The following is a 23,075-nucleotide window of genomic DNA, read 5'->3' as shown; positions in this document are numbered from 1 at the left end:
TGAAATATTGTTTCAAGTATGGGCTTATCTAGTGTTCCATCATGGCTTGATGGTATCAATTTTATTTCTTTTATTAAATTTAAATCCTGACCGCGTTTTGTTCTCGAATCAATTTTCATTTTAATCAAACGAATGTTTCCCAACCGTTAAGTTCAATCCCATTTGTAGCAGCGTGTTAACGTTTCCGTGCATTGCAGAAGCTACGTAAGTATCTTGCGGGTGCGGGTACGTTTCCGTTTATTTTTTTTTTTACTTTTTCCGTGTTAGGGTGGAACGACTTCGTTTTTGTGGTATGAGTTCACACATTTTTGTAGGATTTTTTTTGAAAGGGATGAATGTGTAGTGGAAGAAAGAAAAGTACAGAAAAAAAGGAACACTGTTTCACGGACACATGTTTATTGAGTTGTTGTCGGTATCGACAGCCGGAGAGACAGGACACAGCCCCGGTGAGACGTTCAGGGCGTGCGGCCGGCGTACGTGCTGTACGCCACCTTGCCGGAGCTGTCGATGGCCGAGCTGGACGACGAGAACACTCCCTTGCCCGTGGAGGTGCCGCTGCCGCCGATCACCGCCGGGCCGTCCAGTCCGCCTCCGAACCGCGACTCCAGCAGCACGTTGCTGGCGTCGTACCTGCGCGACAGCAGCACGGCTCGGCCTTCCCGTCCACACGCACACATTGCAATACCCTCCTACAGCTCTGTCCCGTCCACACGCAACATTCACTCACAGCAACACCCTCACACACTGAGGTAAATCACCACACCAGTTGTCCTGTCTACTGACGAACATTCACTCACAGTAACACCCTCACACTCTGAGGTAAATCACCACATCAGTTGTCCTGTCTACTAACGAACATTCACTCACAGTAACACCCTCACACACTGAGGTAAATCACCACACCAGTTGTCCTGTCTACTGACGAACATTCACTCACAGTAACACCCTCACACACTGAGGTAAATCAGCACACCAGTTGTCCTGTCTACTAACAAACATTCACTCACAGTAACACCCTCACACACTGAGGTAAATCACCACACCAGTTGTCCTGTCTACTAACGAACATTCACTCACAGCAACACCCTCACACACTGAGGTAAATCACCACACCAGTTGTCCTGTATACTAACGAACATTCACTCACAGCAACACCCTCACACACTGAGGTAAATCACCACACCAGTTGTCCTGTCTACTAACAAACATTCACTCACAGTAACACCCTCACACACTGAGGTAAATCACCACACCAGTTGTCATGTCTACTGACGAACATTCACTCACAGTAACACCCTCACACACTGAGGTAAATCACCACACCAGTGTTGTCCTGTCTACTAACGAACATTCACTCACAGTAATACACTCCTACAGTGAGGTAAATCAGTACAAGATGGGCAACAGAATATTGACGACACATCAACCAACATCCAATCACATAACTGTTATATTTTCAGTAAATACTCTGGGTGGCAGGTGCCGGTATTCGTTTCCCATAACTGTACCAGTTGTTGGGGAACTCATCCGAAATTTTGCCAAATTCTCAGGCATTGTATGTTTGCCGCTTATATTTCTGCATGTGTTTCACGCTGAGACGGTACATTACGGGGAGCTGCAACCACTACGTCATACATCCAAATAAAAAGGAGCCTAATATCTATTATATAATGAAACACAAATGTAGAATGCAACAAAAGGATGTCATCCCAAAGCATTTGGTTGAAGGGGATGTGTGATTTCTAAAAGTTTGTTTTATGGTTGAAATAATCCATAGCACACTTCCTAAGGTATAGTAGTTAGATTCCAATAATTTTTTTATGGTGCATAAACTAGTACAATTTATAAAACTCATTTTTAAGGGACAATAGCAACCTTAGAAATTGAGATGGACTGCTTCAATTTTCTTTAGGAATTACCAGCCGAAATATTTCCTGTGAGTTCCCGAATAACCTGTATAGCTATGCAATTAATTAGAATTGAACACTTTTAAGGATAAATATTCACGTTTTGTTTGCAGTAATGTTTTGGAAATTTCATAGTTGTATTAACAGGGTTTCGTTGCATTTTCTATTAAATGAAACACACGAATTTTTTCGTGGAAAGGTTTTAGAAATTTAGAAATTTTCTCAAAATTCATTTAATATACAGTCCCAAATTCCTAAGGAAAAGACAAAAAAAATTGCAGCTAACGTAGATTGGGTTAAATATTCATACATTGGCCTTCATTTTTTTTAAAAAACGTTTGTAGGATGTTTTAAAGGCATTTAAAACGTCGTGTAAGGGAAAAAAAAAATCATTAGGTATGAAATCTGAACAGACACTATTCTTGTCTACTTTAATGAGATGTAAATGCGCGCTTCAGGTGGGATCTCACACGCCAAGATGATTGGTTTAATTTCCTCGTCATTACTGGTAGTTAAGGGCTATTTATGCTAATTTATTACCATAACTCCCTCCCATTTGTTGTTGAAAAGTCGCTCAAGTGTGTATAATTGTGTTTACTCGCGATACTTTTAATTTGAATTATATTACTCTAAGTAAATATCTGTTAAAAATATTTGTGGCAGTACATGAATTAATAATTACGTCAGAGTGACACAAAAAAATAATTTAAGTCTTAAATTCAGCGAATAGGCAGTAAACCCATTTGCCAACATTGCTAACGTAAAAAGAATAGAATAAAAATTTAAACTTATGTGGTCTGAGGGCCACAATGCAAGAGAGGCATAGTGTTAAATTTACAGAATTTGCCCTCAACACTGTTAGAAATTACAATATAGTTACGGATTTTTCAATGATGAATCATCGTGAAATAAACGAAGCGTACTTTGTAATCTCAGATAACGGGATCTTCGTAGAAACCACGCCCACTTTTGACTTCGAGTTGAGTGATTCGTTGTAAACAAGGTAAACACAAGCCCGGAAGGAAAACATAAGGTTTTTTGGTACATTCAACAAGATTCTAGAGGTTTTGTTCGTATAATAAGGTTATAATTGTTGATTCATGTTTAAATACGTTAACTCCGGACCGTAAATTTTCGAAGATAATCCGTAAATTTACGAACATCCCATGATAATTTGTGACCGGCGTGCTTCGTAAATTTAAAGTGAAAATTTTTAACAGTGAACTAATAGTAATGACGAGAAAAAAAATTGGCGTGTGAGACCCCACCTTAAAAACCTTTGTTTCCAAGAGCGTCAGTCACAAGGGCGAAGATATGCTTGGTGAAAGCGTGCAGGTCGACCTTGTGTAGTCATCCTCCCGGGTACAAGGTCACGCGGGATTCCCGGTAACTCTCGTTTATTCTGTAGTCCCATCTTTGGTGAGGAAAACACTGTGGTTTCTTTTATTGCAATCCCTGTAGACTCTTTTGTAGTTATGGTGACGAAAATGTTTCACACAAGTTTTAGTCAAGTATTTTATGAACTGTGCTTTAATTTTTTTTTACTAAAACGATGTAAAATATATTTTTTAAGTAATGAATACACGTAACATTGTACGTGATTTTTTGTTAAACGGAAGATAATTGTTTAGAAATTAAACCATAACAGATTAGTTAAGATTTCTTTTGGACATGCGCCATTTCTGGTTGCACTGTATGTCATACGAAAACCCAACAATGGACAAAAAAGATGAATATGCAAACACAGAGAAAACAAACAAAAAATGAGCCGATGTCAAAAGTTTAAAAACATAGACAGCACAGAAAAACGGGAAAATGAAGATAAATGTGCAATGCAAGACCTTTGGGTGGTTGCAAGAATCTGTACCGGGCGTTTCATGTCTACAAATTACTCTGAAAACATGCGTTTTAGTCATTTTCACTCTTCTAAAAATACAGCTCATGAACGAAATACAGAAACGGAACTATCTTCCGCCCTCAGCGCGATCTTTAATGAACCAGCCAATCTCGTAGCGGGAGCAGTCTTCACATCGCGTGGTTTCTTCTGCATGTGTGCGCCGGCAGGCGGGGGCCTCGCATATCTTCACCTGTCGTCGAAAGCGAGGTCCTACCCGGACACACATACGGTGCGCAGAGCTTCAGGAAAAAGAACGCGATTTCAAAACTACTCGCGATATCCGAGTGGGGTCTAATACGAAAAGCGTGTAAGAGTTTGTTGAGGGCCGAAAAGAACTTTTTATTTCGGATTAAGTTTTTAAACTGTATTTCTAGAAGAGTTAAAATGGCTAAAACGCATGCATTCAGAGTAATTTTTAGACGTAAAACCACCAGTACAGATTCTTGAAAGCACTTAAGAGACTTGCGTTACAACTTTATCTTCATTTCTCCGCCATATAATGTTACGGTCACCGCTCAAATATCACAGAAATCCTGTGACGATGAGAAGACTGCGCCCCAGTTCAGAGCCTTGCGCTTAGAGGCTATACCGCGCTAGAAATACCAGCGAGCGTCGCGCTTATCATCCCGCCTCACTATCACAGATACACCCCTGAAGAGGCGGGCCCCTTGAACACTATCGCAGTTCGGGTCAGCGCCGTAGGTTTTTCGTGAAAACGTCGGGATTTCATTTCCTTTTCGACGCTGCCAGAGTTCTCGCATTCACTCGGCACTAGACTATTTCGGCTTTTTGGATTCCGTTCGACACGATCTTTCCTCTGTCTCGCGTTCTCTATCATTCCGAGCATATTTACGAGCCAAATGAGACATCTTTAATTATTTTTTAACTTTCAATTTAATACTGATTTTCACTTATATTCCGGCGAATATTTTTATTGTCTCACTTTGGGACTTCGCAGTGCTTCGCAAGCTCTTCACAATGACACCCGAATTAATGCCCTACATAAACGCGTTTCAACGCTACACCAATTTATAACTATACACAAAGCTTATTCGTAACAGGGCAAAGGTCGCAAATCAGCGGCAAACCAATCAACGAGTAAACACATGTCCAATCTTCAACACCAGTGCAAAGATCAGTAGAAGCAGTGCAATGAAAAGTGCAACATGTGAGATAGTGAAAAGTGTAAAAAGCAGTGCTGCAGCAATCAATTTAAGTGATACTCTTTTTTCCTATAATCATGCTAACGTCATCACTGTAATCAATATAAGTCATTAGTTGTAATTTTTAACCTAAACACCCATATACATAATTGACATCAACAAAGATAGGTTTTTGAAATTACTATTCATCTCAAAATATTTGTCAATTGCTGTAATATTTCATGTAAGATTAAAACCTGTTTTCAGAAAAGACATTGAACATTACATCCAAAAACAATGACAGGGGCCTAAAAGAGCCTGGAACTTTTATATAGTGCTGTATCATTGTTACTAAATGTAAACTACTGTAACCTACTCATATATTCCGGGGGGAAAAACACGTGACCGAGTCTTTCAGTACTTGCCAGAGATGTGTAACATCGTACCTCGGCAACGAGCAAATACACTTATAATACGAAACTCGGACACCAAATTTAACGTAGAATTTTTTAAAATAATGCCGAGCGTTATAAATATACACATATTGTTTTTTCAACTATATTTCTTGATACGAATCACACGCAGTTACCGCACCCGCTGCTAGGATTCGCCGTCGGAGAGCTACGACGACTATCCAATAATTCGATCTGCAGTGCGAAATTTTTTAACTACCACATATTGAAACTGCTCCAATGAACGTGAGAAATACTAAATCCCGGCTTTGGACCTGATATTAGACAAGTAATTTGATGAAAATACCAATATTGTTAAAATTCTCTACACAATTAATATCTACTACGAAGTTTCATTTTGTTTTTGTTAACTTTGGTTCGCGCCATCCGCAACAAATGGCAGCACCGTGTTACAGAGTTCCGTTTCTTTGACTTCAGTCGCATTCACGAAATAACTCCCACCAAATGCCGAATACCGAAAGCTAAGATGTTACACATAAAAATACTCCATATCGACGACCCTACCTAGTTCCACTTGAAAAAGGTTTAATTCAGAAATCTCGGCCTTTCCTCATGAGCTAGATACGCCCGTACCTGTGGGTCTTTGACTTTAACTACATCGCAGTGCACGCGACGTGAAATCATAGGACGGTATTCCAAGACGTTCCGTTAAGTTAGCGAATAAGCACTGCCGTGTTGGGATGCAGTCCTAACATAACTCGCGGGCCGTATTCTAGAACGTGGCAAAACCGAATCCCAGTAAGGAAAAAAATCGCCAACCCTAGCGGGGCTAGAAAATGATTTCAACGCATTCATACGGAAGTTTTGCAACCATCGATTTAATTGTTACGGCTAAAATACTAGAGTTAGCAGCACCATTGCACAAAAATAGAACCGCTTTTCTAATTTTCTCAAGTACCTACTTTTTAAGTTGCGATTATTTCTTGTTACGTCCATCAAAAAGTACTGAATGTATTCCAGGATTATTTCGCTATCATAAAGTTTCATTTGGCACACAAACAAGGTTGGTACGTCCCCCGATTATTAAAAAACTGACTATGTACGAGTTAATGGCGCCAGACGCGGGTCCGCCATCTGGACGAGATCAACGAAAAAGCGGGCTCTGCGCATGCGCGGAATTCGGGCAACAGATCGGCAATGGACAGGCCACCAAAATCCGTTCTTTAACAAAAGGACTGGCCGCGTGCTATCGTGCAGCAGGAACACGGTTATGGTGCAGGTGTGGCGTGTTCCAACATTTGTGTCTCGGAACACTGGCCGTAGAAGCGTAATGGACAGGACAGCGGGGAGCGTCCGGTGACCTTGAAGAGAGCGCCACGCACTTGAGTTTCAGGGTCGGCGGTGAAGTGTCAAGTGACGGAGATGCCCGAGCGAGCTCAAGGCCGCTGCCACTTCCCCTGCGCGTCAGACAGGGCTCGCAGCTGAGCGACGACCACCTGTTACCACTCGCGCGAAGTCGCTTCGGGGTCGTTACCACAACGCCGAAATACCACAACGCCGAACGTACAATAACGCCGAATGTCAAATTTACCGCAACGCCGACAGCTAGAAAACTCCTGTGTGCCACAACGCCGAAATACAGTAACGCCGAAAAATGTTGCTGCGGGGCAAAATGAAAAACAACTGAATGAATTTGTGTGCTAACCTTACCTAACCTAACCTTTGTGGCAGTCCTGCAATGACATTTTTCGGCGTTAATGTATTTCGGCGTTGTGGTAATTCGGCGTTGTGGTACACAGCAGTTTTCTAGCTATCGGCGTTGTAGTCAATTTGGCATTCGGCGTTATGGTTTTCGGCGTTATTGTACGTTCGGCGTTGTGGTATTTCGGCGTTGTGGTGCGTCCCCGAATTAAGTGTTGATCTCAACCAATGAGATTTCGTGATGAATCCGTTGGTAGTATTTGAAGAGTAACAACAGCCTGTAAAAACCTCTTTTAAATTATAAATTATAATAAATTTATCAGTGGTGGACGCAGAATAGATGTAGAGAGGATATCACCGCCCCCCCCCCCTCCCCAACCCAAAAAAAAAAGTTGTAAAAATATTTGCAAAGTATCAGTGAAGGCAATACCTGATATTTAATCTGCCTGAAAAGCCGCGTCACCAATGTATCTGTAGGCCCGTATGTCAGTGTTTAGTGTCTTTGGTAATATTTTTTAATAAACGGGTTTAAAACTTATTTTTTTCAATTTCTTTAACTTCACTTACAATCATCAAAATAAAATCAGGTTTCCACCACTGTAGATTATGGTACAATATGAAATATATTCATTTAATACTATTTAAGAAATCGAAAAAAAAGTTTTATACTTTTAATTGTACATTTCCGCGAGTTGCTTACCGAAATAATTACGATGACTTTTTTTTAAACATGAATTACCTGAGCATTGTTATATTGTTATATGCGTCCGTAAAATAATGAAACATCTTCATTTCCCTCCCTTGCACACGAACTCTCTCCCATGCAAACGACCGTACAAGGAGTAGTTGTACATCGGTAGATTGGTAAACATGGCGATCAAATGTTGTGCACACGACCCATGTTCTATGTTACTGTTATTTTTCAAATGTGGATCCACCTTCGAAGTTAGGGCATTGCCTCGCACTTTGGCAGCCAAATATATATATATATATATATATATATATATATATATATATATAAAATAGATCTAGCGTGACGCAGCAAATTTCGACGCTGAACATGCCCTCGCTCGTTTCAATACGTTAAAACCGGATGTTACGTTGAATCTACAAAAAATAATTGGTAAATCCTGCTCCTGGTGAAAGCGAATAAGGCGTGAAAGGTTCTGGGTTCGACTCTATGATGAGGCGCATACGTGCATGGTAATTTTTAACAATAGGGTAAGGTTGAGCTTAGATGTTAAACCACCCTTCCTCAGAAGCCTGTCAGCATACAAGTTTGGAAGCTGCTTGCCACCTTATAAAATAAATGCTTCCGTTACGTAAGTTAGAGCTTTGTTTAGCAACCTGATACAAAATGAAATTAATGTATGTCTTAACAAAATATTACACTATTATTGAATGTGATTCCTTTCAAAAGTTTAAATTTCAATTTAAAAAATCTATATTCCAAGCCAAAAGAATATGTTATAAATGACCATAATGTTAATTCAATTAAATATTTACTTAATATGAACCAAAATTTATGTATAAGTTATTTCAAATAACATTTACGTAGACCTGAATAAAGTGCAGATTCTAGTCACCTAATTAAACCTTTTATAGATATATGGACGTAAGCTATTATAATTATTTAGTTGCATATTTAACAGGATTGGCCAAGAACATTTTATTTTCAGTGATGAATAGGAGTAAAGCATTAAACTCCTTCATTTGAAGAAACATTATCTCAACTAGGGTTGAACTTCATCATTCAAGTGAATGATAATTATAAATGAAATATTATTTTTAAAATATGTATTTATCCTTTGATTAAAAAATTTGTATGTTTTTAAATATTTTATATGCATATTAAAATTGCAAATATCTTAATGATTAATACTCGATCGCTTAAAAAACGACGTTTGTTATAAAAGTACTTTCACATTTAATTAGTCTTCACATGAAGGTTTGCACGCTAAGCCTTCTAATCAAGAAATATAAAAATTGCAACCTCAAAAATTACATGCTATTGAAAAAAAATAATTTTAAGGTAAGGTCAAATAATAAACATAGCCTACAAAACCCTTAAGATGCGTCATACTAACAAAGCAAGTGGAAAGGGTCAATTATCTAATTTTAACCTTAGGCAAGACTCATTTACTATGTTTAGAAACAATTTTCACAATTTAAAATGATTAAAAAAATTGTCAACCATATTATGAATTGGAGTTTTTTTATATTAGATATATATATTATTAATTAGGCACACAATTATAGATTTTTAGTTAACATAGACATTATTAAAAAAAATTACTGATGGCTCATTTGAAACCATTTTTGTTGCTACTATTCAAACAACCACAAGTTCTTTGAATTGAAAATATTGCTTTTAAAAAATGTATGACCAATATAAAAAAAAATCATATATTAACCTCTCAGCTCATCAGATCTCGCCTATCACAACTCAGCTCTTCCTTCACCATATTTTGACATTGGTCATGAATGAAGCAAGTTTGTATTTAAAAATAACTGTATCAAAGTTATGAGTGCTGAACAGGGAAACAAACGTAGTTTACATAATCCTTAAGGATATTTTTCTCATATCAAAAAATACATACAGTTAAACATAATCTAAAGCATTGATATCGCAGACTGACCTCGGTTTGATTCCCGAAATAAACCCGTTTAAAATATACCACAGAACATCTTTCCTCAAACCATAAAAGTTGTCAGACCAGCTTTAGTGAAGGAAAAACAAAATAGGTGTCGTCATCAAAGTGTCATAGATAGAGTACTGCTATGTACTGCGAAAAAGGGAAATATTCAGAACAAACATAAAATGAGTAGTGGGTTGAGTGAACTATGGCCCCAACACTACCATCATAAATTTAAAAAAAATACATGCATTTTGTGACGTAACATCATTCTTAGATCCGTCATAAGTAGATCAAGTGGATTCTATTGTCACCTACTGGAGTATACTGGCGTTGGTAACCATCTGGCTTCACTTGCTGGACAAATTATCAGCCGCCATCTTGTCAGACATTTCGGCTGCTATACATCGGTAATCGAACCGAGGATTGTTTGCGATATCTGCACAGATCCATTAAATTAATTTAAATTAATGTATTTCTATCTGTTCATACATTTCAAGTTTGCTTTCTCCGACACTCAAACTGTGAACTGCTGTTTTACTTTTAATTTTTTTAAATAGTTTTTCATAAATATTTCCATTATAATTTTTGTGATAAATTTCTTCAGTTTTTTAAATTCCATAATACATATTTACTCTCTCAGAGGCTCGAACTGTGATTGGCTGTTTTAATTAAATCTAAATTATCAAATATATATTTTAATGTATTTATTTTTTTAATTTTTAAGGTAAAAAAGTAATCAGAGTTTCTTTCAATTGAAGTTTAAAATTTCATTTGGGGTGTCATATTTAAATTTTAAAGTTCAAGGCCGAGTTTAACGATATACATCTGTGTCACCAAAATCTAAGATGTCACCCGGTCATTGACCCACGCCATTCTCCACAACTTAAAGTTGCTTCATAACTATACTTCTAACAATAAGAAAACATCACAACTAGACATACAATCCCGGAACTTAGGCCCTTTAAAGTCACCACATAGTTATGCCCATGCATACAAGAAGTATTTCCTGTTGAAACATTTCATGCTAAAAACGACATTAAAATACATGCTAAAAAAAACTCCCAAATATAGTTTTTTATTCATATGTGGTTAAGTAAATGGAATAATATATATATGTGTGTGTGTGTGTGTGTGTGTGTGTGTGTGTGTGTGTGCTCATCTCACACTCCATTTTGATTTTTTAATTTTTTTGACAATATCATGGTGTTTAAAAATTCATGCAACTGATGATAATTACGAAGACTTGCGTGCCTTTTTATCCCATTATATTACACTGAGTGAATATCTGTTTATATTTGTGGCAGAAAATCAAATGCAAGTTAGATTTCGAGTTAAAATTTTATAAACAGACCTTGAATTAAATTATGACGGAAAAATAAAAAAAAAATCATTAAGATGTGAGACCTAGCTTTAAGTCTACACAACACTTATTACATTTTTACTATAGTAAACAAAATTAAGGTGGGCTCAACGTGCATCTAATATAAAAAAAATCAATATATTTTTGGGGGATGTTAATTGTTGGGAGTTGTGTTTGTGCTAAGAAAAGTTCTATTTTATAATAACAGCAATAATATTTGTTGTGAAAATGAGTTTTTTCGGAGAAGTCTTAATGTACAATACGAAGATTTGCTTTCCATCGATAAATGTAGCTGCATAATATATATTTAAATGTACTAAACATTTCTTAGTATTCATAATCATGGAAATATTTTCCCGATAAAAACCCATTACCCCATCATACTACTCGTACAAATTAAGTTTTTTTGTAGTAAATAATCATAAAATAATTTCACCTGAATAGAGACACATACATTTTATAGCTATTCTTAATGTAAATAAGTTCGAAATTTTAACTCTATCTTTCAATACAATGAGAATCGAGGTTACCGTAGCGAGATGATATAATCATGCACTGAGCGGAAACAGTGTAGAACAACAGTAATAAAGTAGATTTGTAGTAAAATAGTTGAAGTTCTCCTAAGTTTACGAATGAGTATTTAGATTGTACCACTAACTCTGTCTTCACCAAGATAATATTTATTTATTTATGTTATGTACCATTGGTTTTTAAATTCACGTTGTGAAAAAAAATGTGTGAGTTTACATACCGTTACTTTTGTGATCGCTTTCCTTTAATTTTAGCTTAATTGAATCAGAATTGAAGTTATTTATCAACTTTAAGTAACCAATCGTAGTATTTTGTTGAACATATCTTGTACTAGCTGCCCGACCCGGCTTCGCAAGGCTATACTAATGGAAAAACATTAAGCCACATCTCCCGTTTACAGTAATGGTAAATAAAAAAAATTCAGTGAAAATTTATTACAATGCCGTATAATGTACCGGAGAGAAAATGAATAGCACCGATGGTTTCCCGACTCGTGCACGCAACGTACAACTGATGTACCCGTACTTCGCTACGGCAGTCTACAGGCAGATCACTCTTGCGCCGCTCATTATACATGCCCCTCCTTGTGGGTACGCCACTGCCGCGCGATGCCCGTTGCCATGGAGACGCAGAAGGCATGAACAATGCAAAATCCTGTTCTCATGCAGACAAAGTACCCACTGTTGCCTGGTTTTAACCACCCATGGGATCTAATTTTCGGAAAATGTCATCCTGCGTAACATAAGGAACATTACTGTGAAGTTTCAAGTCTGCAAAATATATATACTTGAAAAAAAGGGCAATAAAAAAAAACAAATTAAACACATAGAGGAAAAAAAAAACAATAGTTTAGGTTTGCGATTTAAAGTGATAAAAAGTATTTAAATACTAATTGAACTCTTATGAGGGTACTGATTGCTTCGTTGTTAATATCACACGGGTATTTTTTACTTGTAAGGGGAAAATTAAGAATGATAAGGCATCTAGTGCGTGGCAACAATGTTAATAGGCAATAGGAAATAAACTTCTAGCGCCTGCGGCATTGTCAACACACACTTCGTATGTGTACTGCATTTTGCATCTAACCCCCTCCAAAGCATTTGATTCTAAATTGGACTTTTAGTAAGGATACCTAATGTTATTGATAATATAATATAGCCTATAGCCTTCCTCGATAAATATACTATCCAACACTGAAAGAATTTTTCAAATCGGACCAGTGGTTCCTGAGATTAGCGCGTTCAAACAAACAAACTCTTCAGCTTTATAATATTAGTATAGATTAATCTGTCTTCCGCTGTGGCAAATTGATATAACTCGCTCGGGCGTGACCTACAGTTTGAGATGCACTGAGAAGCACTAAGCTACGACATGTCAAACCAGCGAGTGAGCGTTACGCCATCTGTGATAACGGCCTCGCAAACGCCTATTTTTCAATGTAAATAACATGGTTTGCGCAGATTTTTGTACAATCAATTATGCATGTAAATCAAAACAAGTATTTTCATCAATTTCAGTCAAATCCATTACATTATTCAATCTGCCCATTTTGAAACATTATTTAAAACAACTAAACTTTTATTTGAATAATTTTTTTAAAAATTCGGAGACCAAAGAGAAAAAAAAATAGTTATGAACTGGTGAGTCCAAAATGTGTTATCGTTTCTTGAAGGCTAACATCATGCCTTCCGGCAGATTTTTACACACATTCTAGAGCAGTTTTCTCTTCAGTTAGTCAGTTTACAATATTCCTACCAACAACCAGACAATCTCTAAACATAGTTGAGTCTTACATGTTTGCATTAACTTGACGGCAGAAACATGGTTGACTAGTTCGTCTATTATAGGAGGGGGTTTTCAAAAAGGAAACTGGAGAAATCGAAGCACCCTCAAAATTATATTCAATTCGCTTGCATTTTACGTTGGGTAAATATATTAGTCATGACGGCTGGTAATTCAGAAACAGGAAAAGACTTATTTATACTACATGTAGGCGTCCTAAAAATGGTAAAAGATCTTAGAAAATATGTGATGTCTAATCTTTTAATAAAAAAGATCCAAATTATCAGTTTGCTTTAAAATTATATTTTTTATTGATTTTTTGCTCTACTTAATGTTGAATCTGTCTTTAATTAAATTTGATGTATGCCAGTGGTTTTGAAAGAACGTTTATGGTTTACATTTTTGTTGTTTCATGTTGATATATTTTGCAGTTGCACTTCACAGAGAAACATATATTTGAATAAAGGCGTACAGCTATATTAACATCAACGGAAATTTAACAGTGGACAATCTGATCTAAAACAAATTTTATTCATTGGGGTTCAAAAGTGCATGGATTCCATTGAGTGAAAAATATTTTCTATGAGAACATAAGTATTTAAAACATGAGCACGTATTTTCGAAAGGATTCGCCGTGACCGTAACAGCTGAAACAGACAACGGTCGATGTTTTATATCAAACCCTCATATTTTTCTGTTTACACCTATGAGCACCTATTCTGTTACAAAGTGGTTCGTATCCCAATATAATATTTGCGATTGCGTCGCCTTAAGCAGTTATGAGCAAAACTATGCAACATTATTATTTTTTGGTTATTTTATTTATGAAAATTGTTATGATGTAAGTAAATTTTATACAGTTCCAAAATACTGTTAAGATGAAAACAGTTGTATTACAAATATTTAAAACCAGAACATTTGAAGCAGAGAAAAAAATAAAGTTTACTTAAAGCACAAAGAGTAAATAACCTTTCCGCTGAAACGAATAATGATTAAAATAATTATAATTTTTTATTACGAAAAGATACATTTACTTACCCTCCATGTCCTGCGAATCCTCCACCAAAGTCTCCTCCAAATCCTCCGCCAGATCCACTTTTGCTTGAACTAGAAGATGAACTCTGCGAATGGCTTCCACTTGTGGAGCTTCCTAAACCACCAGCACCACCATGATTTTGGAGGCCTCCAGCACCACTATTATAACCAAATCCTCCTAATGCACCATAGTTGCCACCGAATCCACTACCTCCAGAGTTTGATGAGCTGCTACTTTGGGCTCCTGAAGATGATTTTCCACCTCCGAAACCTCCCCCATTTCCACCAAAACCAAGTGATCCAGCATTGTCAAAACCAGAACCAGGAATTCCTCCACCACTTTGTTTAAATCCACCTGAACCTCCAGATCCCCCTCCAAAGCCACCAAAACCTCCTTTACCACCTCCACCAAAGCCACCTGCCCCACCTCCAGCGGATGATCCACTCTGCGATGAACTACTGCTGCCTCCTAGACCATATTTTCCACTGGTTCCTCCAACCCCATGTCCACCTGCTCCTCCCAAACCTCCTGTTATTCCAGATATTCCACCATGAGGGCCAGCTCCGAAACCACCAGATCCAATGTTCCCACCTCCAGTACCTCCACCATGTCCAACTATTCCTCCAGTACCACCAGTTGCTCCATATCCACCATTAGCAGAGTTAGCACCTGACCCTGCAGCACCAGCCCCAGAAGATGAACTACTTTGTGATGAACTACCACTTACACCAAGTTTGCCACCAGAAAGACCTCCACCAATACCACCTTTCCCTCCCGACAATCCTCCTAAGCCATAGGCTCCTCCAGAAGGACCCCCAAAACCACCTGTTCCTCCAGAACCTCCTCCGAATCCACCTGATCCTCCAGATCCACCTCCGAATCCACCGGCTCCTCCAGAGTGTCCTCCGAGCCCCCCTATGCCTCCAGAACCACCTCCGAATCCCCCTGCTCCTCCAGAATGACCCGCTAATCCACCTGCTCCTCCAGAATGACCCCCCAATCCACCTGCTCCTCCTGAACCACCCCCGAATCCTCCTAAAACTCCAGATCCACTTGATCCACTGAAGCTACTTGATCCTCCAGATGAACCCCCAAAACTACCTGTTCCTTTAGAACTACCTCCAAAACCACCTGTTCCATCCGATCCACCTCCGAATCCACCTGATCCTCCAGAATGACCCCCGAAGCCTCCTGCTCCTCCAGATCCTCCGCCGAACCCACCTGATCCTGCAGAACTACTTCCAAATGCACCTGCGCCCCCAGAGGGTCCCTTGAAACCTCCTACTCCACCGGAACTACCACCAAATCCCCCTGATCCTCCAGATGAACCTCCAAAACTACCTGCTCCCCCAGAACCACCTCCAAAACCACCTGCTCCCCCAGAACCACCTCCAAAACCACCTTTTCCTCCTGGTCCACCTCCGAATCCACCAGATCCTCCAGATGAACTTCCAAAGCCACCTGCTCCTCCAGAACTACCTCCAAAACCACCTATTCCTCCTGCCCCCCCTCCGAAACCACCAGACCCTCCACCTGCTCCTCCAGAACTACCTCCGAAACCCCCTTTTCCTCCTGGTCCACCTCCAAATCCACCATATCCTCCACCTGCTCCTCCAGTACCACCTCCAAAACCTCCTTTTCCTCCTGGTCCACCTCCGAATCCACCAGATCCTCCAGATGAACTTCCAAAGCCACCTGCTCCTCCAGAACCACCTCCAAAACCACCTATTCCTCCTGCCCCCCCTCCGAAACCACCAGACCCTCCACCTGCTCCTCCATAACTACCTCCGAAACCACCTTTTCCTCCTGGTCCACCTCCGAATCCACCAGATCCTCCAGATGAACTTCCAAAGCCACCTGCTCCTCCAGAACCACCTCCAAAACCACCTATTCCTCCTGTTCCACTTCCGAATCCACCAGTTCCTCCAGATGAACTTCCAAAACCACCTGCTCCCCCAGAACCACCTCCAAAACCACCTTTTCCACCAGGTCCCCCTCCGAATCCGCCTGAACCTCCTGAATGAGCACCAAAGCCACCTGCTCCACCAGAACTACCTCCGAATCCACCTGCTCCACCAGAACTACCTCCGAAACCACCTGATCCACTATGACCACTTCCAAAAGCAACCTTCCCTCCACCAAGAGATTGTCCACCTGCACCTCCAAAACCACCACCTGAACTTCCTATGCCCTTATTTCCACCAAGACCAATTGTACCACTGGTATATTTTCCAGAACCACCCCCCACTCCTCCTGCAGCTGAGCTACTCTGAGAAGAACTACTACTTCCCCCTAGCTTTCCACCTGTACCACTTCCAAAGCCTCCTATTCCTCCATAGCCACCTCCAGTACCACTTAAACCAGTACCACCTCCTAACCCACCTCCACCAGAACTACCTCCAAAACCACCCAAAGTTCCAGTTCCTCCCAGTCCTCCAGCCCCACCACCATAACCTCCGAAACCTCCTAACCCATCAAATATTCCCAAGCCAGCACCACTTTTTGATGATGATGAGCTCTGAGAAAGGCTCCCAGAGCCAAAACTTCCAGAGGAAGAGCTGCTGGAAGAATAACTGCCAGAAGGAGCTCCAAACAGAAAGTCTCCACCTGAGCCGGAACTCGAACTAGACTGGCTGAAGGAACTAGACCCACCAACACTGCCATGAGAAGTAGGGCTTCTTCGCAGCCTGTTTGCCTTTCCAGGAGTGGGGAATATTTCTTTGCTATGCAAATACTTGTTTACTTTTTGGACTCCCTGTGAGTTGAGTATTTGGAGGAATAACAGGAATCCTGGAGAATGCTCTTCTAGATTATGGTCACGTAATGTGCCATCATATTCATCAATTTTTTCCCAATCATTATTCATCGGTGTGTACGATTCTTCTTGATATTTATGAATATCATGCCAGTCCTGAGGCTGTAACAGTTTTCGATGAGAGACATAGATTACTGCTGGAACAGGTGATTGAGGATGCAACGTCGTAACCGGACCTAGTCGTTCAACTGTTTCTCGTGGTTCGTGATCATCTGCAACATATACACAAGCATGAATTAGAGAAATTTCCCCAACTGTTGCTATTTAAATCTGGTAAATCTGTATAATTTTTTTTAACGCACTGTTGTTAATGCATCATTACTCAATATTAATTGTAAGAAGAACTTTTCATTGAAACACTGAGTACTTAATACATGTTACGTTCTGGCAAAGATTCATATGTGGATGAGATGCTATCTCTAGCTAGCCCTCTGACATTGGAGTTAACCTTTAAAATATCTAAAACTTGACACCCTGAATGTAATCACACATCTCAGTTAACTTTTATATATAGCAGTTAAGTAATAATCCTGCTATGAGAAATCAAAAATGTTTAAAGAAATCGACAAATCTTCTAAACATTAAACCCACAACTTAACTAAAATAAATAATTTCTCAATCTCTGTCACTATCGTTCACTGGAAGCCACTCTTTATTAGTTTACTCGTTTACGCATAAGTATTACAAACTATTGTCAGTATTAATGTTTCCTGTTCTTGGCAGTAGAAACGAAAGTAAAATCATTCTACTTTAACCTCGAGACTGCCAAGATAAAAAAAAAAAAAAATTCAAAGCAGTCATGAGGACTGCCGACGAAAGTGAAAACTTAAAATTTTTGTTTTTATATGTGTAATATGAAATCATTTCTACGTCAAATGTACGCAAGAAAATGATTTTGGTATTATATCACTAGCATGTCGGTGACGCGAACCCATAAGTTTTTCCCCTACCAATAATAACTTTAAAAGTATAAGAAATGAAGTTTTTTCAGTGAAAGAATAAAAAATTATAAACTTAAATCTACAAATAATCAACATTATCTCTAATAAATAAATAACCTGACATTTGAAGAAATCCGCATCGTAAATAAATAAACAAAAAAAAACATAACCTCAACTTAACTACCTACTAAAAAATATCCAATACTCGCAGTATGTAGGGCCTACCACACAATAACGTTAAAATTTCCTTGGAAAATAAAGATAAAATTTAAAACGGGTCTCTTTAAAAATAGAATAAATTAAGTTTTATCCTTGAAATATAGAAAAATTAACACGTCACCTGACCATGTAAATGACGACTTACATGAATTTACTCCCTATCCAAACCTTCCTATAGAAGTTTTCACTTCAAAAAGGTAAGCAACATGTTGGGCGCCAAACCCTGTGTCGTAAACTGCGAGTCAGGCTAGAGTCAGGCTAGAGGCTTGGCATGAAACCCCAGCCTGCCTATCAGAGTGTCCACCTAGTGGCCGTCCTATTGTAGGGGCGCATTCTCCCGACCCAGTCACCCCCATAACCCCCATAACCCCCATAGAATGAAAAAAAAACGGAGGATAGCATAATATAATCTACTCCAGTCTGAACCTGACCTTTGAAGGCGGTTCAGTTTTTTCGTTGTAAAAATTAATTATTAAAATTTTTTAGTACTACTTTACTGTGTTTAATTATTTTAAACTCAGGTATTTGAAACTTCACATTAGGGCTGGGTCTCACAAGCAATGTTTATTTGTTTGTTTTTCCGCCGTTACTTTTATTCAAGGGCTGTTTCTAGAATTTTAATTCGGTAACTCCGTTGTATTTGCTTTTCTGCCACAAATATTTTCCACAGATATTCACATAATGTAATATAATGGGTGTAAAAATTTGCGGAAGAGATGATAAGTACGAAAACTTGTATGCCTTTTCACACCGATTATATTACACTTAGTTAATATATGTGGAATGTATTTTTGACAGATCAAAAATTACAAGGGAGGTTTCGAGATCAAATTTTAGAAATATTCCTCAAAAAGTAAAGATGAAAGAACGAAGAAATCAACGTGGGTTGTAAGACATGGCCTTAAATAAACCGTTTGGATAGTGACTCTTTGAGAAGTCCGAAATGTGTTAAAATAACCTTTAAGTAGATCTTTTTTAATATTTTACTTCTCACGTAACTTAACCATCCGATCACCAATTTAACCCCCCCCCCCCCTTATTAATTGGCAGCTGGATCAGCTATTTCAAGTACTACCAGGAAAGCTTTGCTCACAAGTTGAGGTTTACAGACAAATTAGATCTACAATTGAATGAAATACACACAAATTTTTCCCCTTCCATGAAGGAAGCACGCTGTTCGCAACGATGAGTGCACACTCGGATGCTAAAAATAAAGGTATCTAACCAGTGATGATTACTTAAAGCGCTTGTACACCTCACGCTTGAACTGCCTTGCAGCGTGCTTGAAACGCATGTTTTTATTTCTGCCAAACACCTGTACACAGAAAAGCATTTCTTGAAGAGAACCGTATATAGCAGCGGCTAAGTTCTTTCGCTCGAGCGTGGTGGAAAGTGAGTCTCCTTGTGGAAAGTGAATCTCCCATCACTCATAATATTGCATGTGATACTGCATAAATGTACGCAAACGAAGGCATATTCATGCGCAACCACTAATTCTTTATACCATAATGAAATATTACTAAACAAAGAATAATTAATTTGTTCGAAAAAAATTATAAAAATCTTAACTTCATACACATGAGAGTTTCAAACATGCATTTTTAACGAATTGATTTTTTATTTTCTTCCTATAATAAGTTTTCCTCACCTACAACTCAAGGTTTATGATCTTGTACAAAATGTATACACAATGTTTCTGGGCACTAAGATTGACTTTGCCATCATTTTTATTAATGTTCCCAGAATGCAAGAAGAATAATAAAAATAACCTTATTAGATAAGTATATAATGGTTTTTTTTTTCCATATTGACACTAAAATTATTTTTGTTAGTTTAACCCGAATATGAACTGTTACCACAAGAGAGAAAAGAAACATTTTACTGAAGCAACAACCATCATTTAATTAGGTTTGACACATGATTACAAGTTAAATGTGTACGTGGTTATTTTTAACATGTTAAATAATTTAAGCCCTCTGTAGCCATTTTTCACAATATTGATTTCAAACAAGAACAAAACTGTGCGACACGAACATAAAACTATTGCTAGAAAAAACATTGTAGGAAAAAGCAAATTACCGCTGTAATTTGGACCTGTTGCCTCTGACCGTCCCCACGAATGAATAAATGAATGATTGGATGAAGAAGAGTTTAACGTATTGTCGAATCGAGGTTTTAAAAAATGGGCATGGGATGAAACGGTGAAATGGAGCAGCGAAGAAAGCGCCGGTGGGGAAAACGGGATTTCCCCGAGAAAAACCACCATATCGTTGCAAACGTCCACCAGGTTTTACCATTGATGAAAAATAAAATCGGATTGCCTTTGTACGTTTTACTGAATGCCAGGGACGTACCCTCCTCCTGAATGCCTGCGCAGGTATTTAAATAATTTACCGAAATTCTAAGTAATAATAATTATCCTTGAATCTTCCTAAGTACTAGTGTATTAAAAAATTACGTCAGTAAAAAGCAAGCTAACAGTCAAGTCAAACCAAATGAAGAGAGAACTAAAATTTTGTGGCAATGTTTTCGTTGTGGAAGCATAGACTGCAGCGATTGACAAATTCGGGCATAATATTTTGGAAGCTTCGCCTAGCTTGTTTATATCACTTTAGAACCGTCGAAGACGTTAGGATAAACATGCACTAAGTCAGGCCATGTTGTCAGACGTACATACATTACATTTGTGTAATATACCAGAATTTGACCATCGGTACTAGTAAGCAATGATTTTTCAATCCGAAACTAAATAAAACATATATATCATAACACCGGACGAATCACCTAAAAATTTTAACAGCAAATATTTTTCAATTAAAAGGTGTTATTTAAGTGCTGTTATCACAGGATTAAAGTTCATGCAAAAACACATATTTGTGACTTATGTACATTTTTAAATAATAAATAGATAGTTTTTTTCTTAAAAAATTAATTTTTCAAAAGGAGCAATACTTATTGACATAAATAAAATGTATCCTGAAGGAAATTATAATGTCAGTGCAAAATTCTTCTATGATTAGCTTTATTTCTTTTATGTCAATTAGGACTTGTTCCATTTGAAATACTGAAAATATTTCAACAAATACACAATCTAATTGTCATTAAAATCTTTGTATGAGATGTAATTATGCGACCTTGTCTTAACTTTAATTCTGAAGTATTTGCGGTGTAAGTTTTGGGTGATTTATCCCAACTAACTAATGTCTTACTTATTATAAATGGCACAATTTATTTATAAATATAAAAGTAAACTTCAGTTTATTTTTACAAGTATTATTTGTAAAACAGCTGAATCTTAAAGTGTCTTGTACCAGACCAAGGGACATATGCTTTTATACCGCTGCAAGAATCCACCGGATAAAACAAAATTAAACAAACCTATAGCTAAAAAAGTTGGAAGATACAATATTATATACTGATGTTTTATGAAACAACTGTGGATCGGAATTATATTATTGAGAATCAGAATGTAACCATTTAATGCCCATACTAGTTGAAATCCCTAAAAAAAATCTTCTCGAAAACATGATAATCTCTACGACGACATGTTATTGGCTGTCTCTGACGCTCAAAGACTGCATGCATTTGTTATGGCGAGTAAACAGCTACAAGAGCACGAACGAAGAGCTCTTCATTGATTGACCTGGAGTCTCATACGCAAGGCAGTAGCGCGTATTTGCAGCGCTTGCATCGAAGCAAGTGGCCGCACGTTTCAAAAGTTTGGTGAAGAGTTACAACCAAGGGCATATCCAAAAAAAAGGGGTAAAGAAGCTACCCCGCTCCATCCAAACTGAGAAAAATTAAAACATCAAGGAGCAAGAAGCTGTAGTAAAAGTTTGTAACGGGGACGCGGCAGTAGGCCATAAATCGCTAGACTGAAAGGCACTAGACCGACCGCCATCTATCCTAAATTTCGTTGAAATGACTTTTGGTCTAGTGCCTGCTACCAATTGTCACCACATGATCCTTACAACCCATTGTTTTAAAAAAAACTAATCTAAATAAATTATGTCCTTCCTTATGTTATTGTTTAGTAATGTTTGGCAACATGCACTCTCCTCCCCCACGAAAGAGGTTGAATTTTGAAAATTTCCTCTTTTTTGTCGAATGCCCGAAAATGTCCCAAGAATACGTACATGTTCAGAAGTACCTCAGTGGTGAGGTCGCTGGAGGGATCACGAGGGGATCAAGGAAGGAGGTGACGGCACCCACCTGCTAGGTCCCGCACGTCGACTGCTTGGGCGGCCGCCGCGAGCAGCAGCGCTAGCAGCGCCAGCAAGGAGTGTGCCGCGCTCCCCATCCTGCGCTGTTCGGTCCAGCGTTGGGCGCGCGCGCCGCTTTTATACGCCGTGTTTCTGTGTCGAGGACGGCGCCAGAAAGAGGAACAGGAGACCGGCCGCGGACACAACAATGCTCATCAAAGGTTACAGGACACAGCAGAAGAGAGGCATCGAAAGCCGCCCACTCGCGCACCTTTGCCACTTCCCAGCACCCCCTCCACCCGCACCGACATAACTCCTCAGGCCCGCTCACGTTGCTTGCTTCGCCGATTAGTCACCCGCCCCAGCCCGCGCACGCCCCATTCACCCGGCACCGCCGAGCGCAGCGCTCTGTGCTGCCCAACGGTTCTCCGATAGCACCGCAGAGCCAGGAGGGACACACACAAGTGCGACTCCTACAGTGGAATCTGAT

At 38.8% G+C, this 23,075-nt stretch overlaps 1 protein-coding gene across 1 annotated transcript; it reads right to left on the bottom strand.

Annotated features, from left to right (window-relative positions):
* Positions 1 to 379: 379 nt before the first annotated feature.
* Positions 380 to 22,745, bottom strand: LOC134529216 (uncharacterized PE-PGRS family protein PE_PGRS46-like). The gene is made up of 3 exons (XM_063363085.1): positions 22,596 to 22,745; positions 14,411 to 17,435; positions 380 to 630 (listed from the first exon to the last, which is right to left on the bottom strand). The coding sequence occupies exons 1-3, from the start codon at positions 22,681 to 22,683 to the stop codon at positions 456 to 458; spliced, it is 3,288 nt and encodes a 1,095-aa protein (XP_063219155.1). The 5' UTR covers positions 22,684 to 22,745; the 3' UTR covers positions 380 to 455.
* Positions 22,746 to 23,075: the final 330 nt, after the last annotated feature.

Source organism: Bacillus rossius, chromosome 2 (genome assembly GCF_032445375.1).
Source record: "Bacillus rossius redtenbacheri isolate Brsri chromosome 2, Brsri_v3, whole genome shotgun sequence".
Taxonomy (NCBI): Eukaryota; Metazoa; Arthropoda; class Insecta; order Phasmatodea; family Bacillidae; genus Bacillus; species Bacillus rossius.
This window is presented reverse-complemented; position numbering and strand designations above follow the sequence as displayed.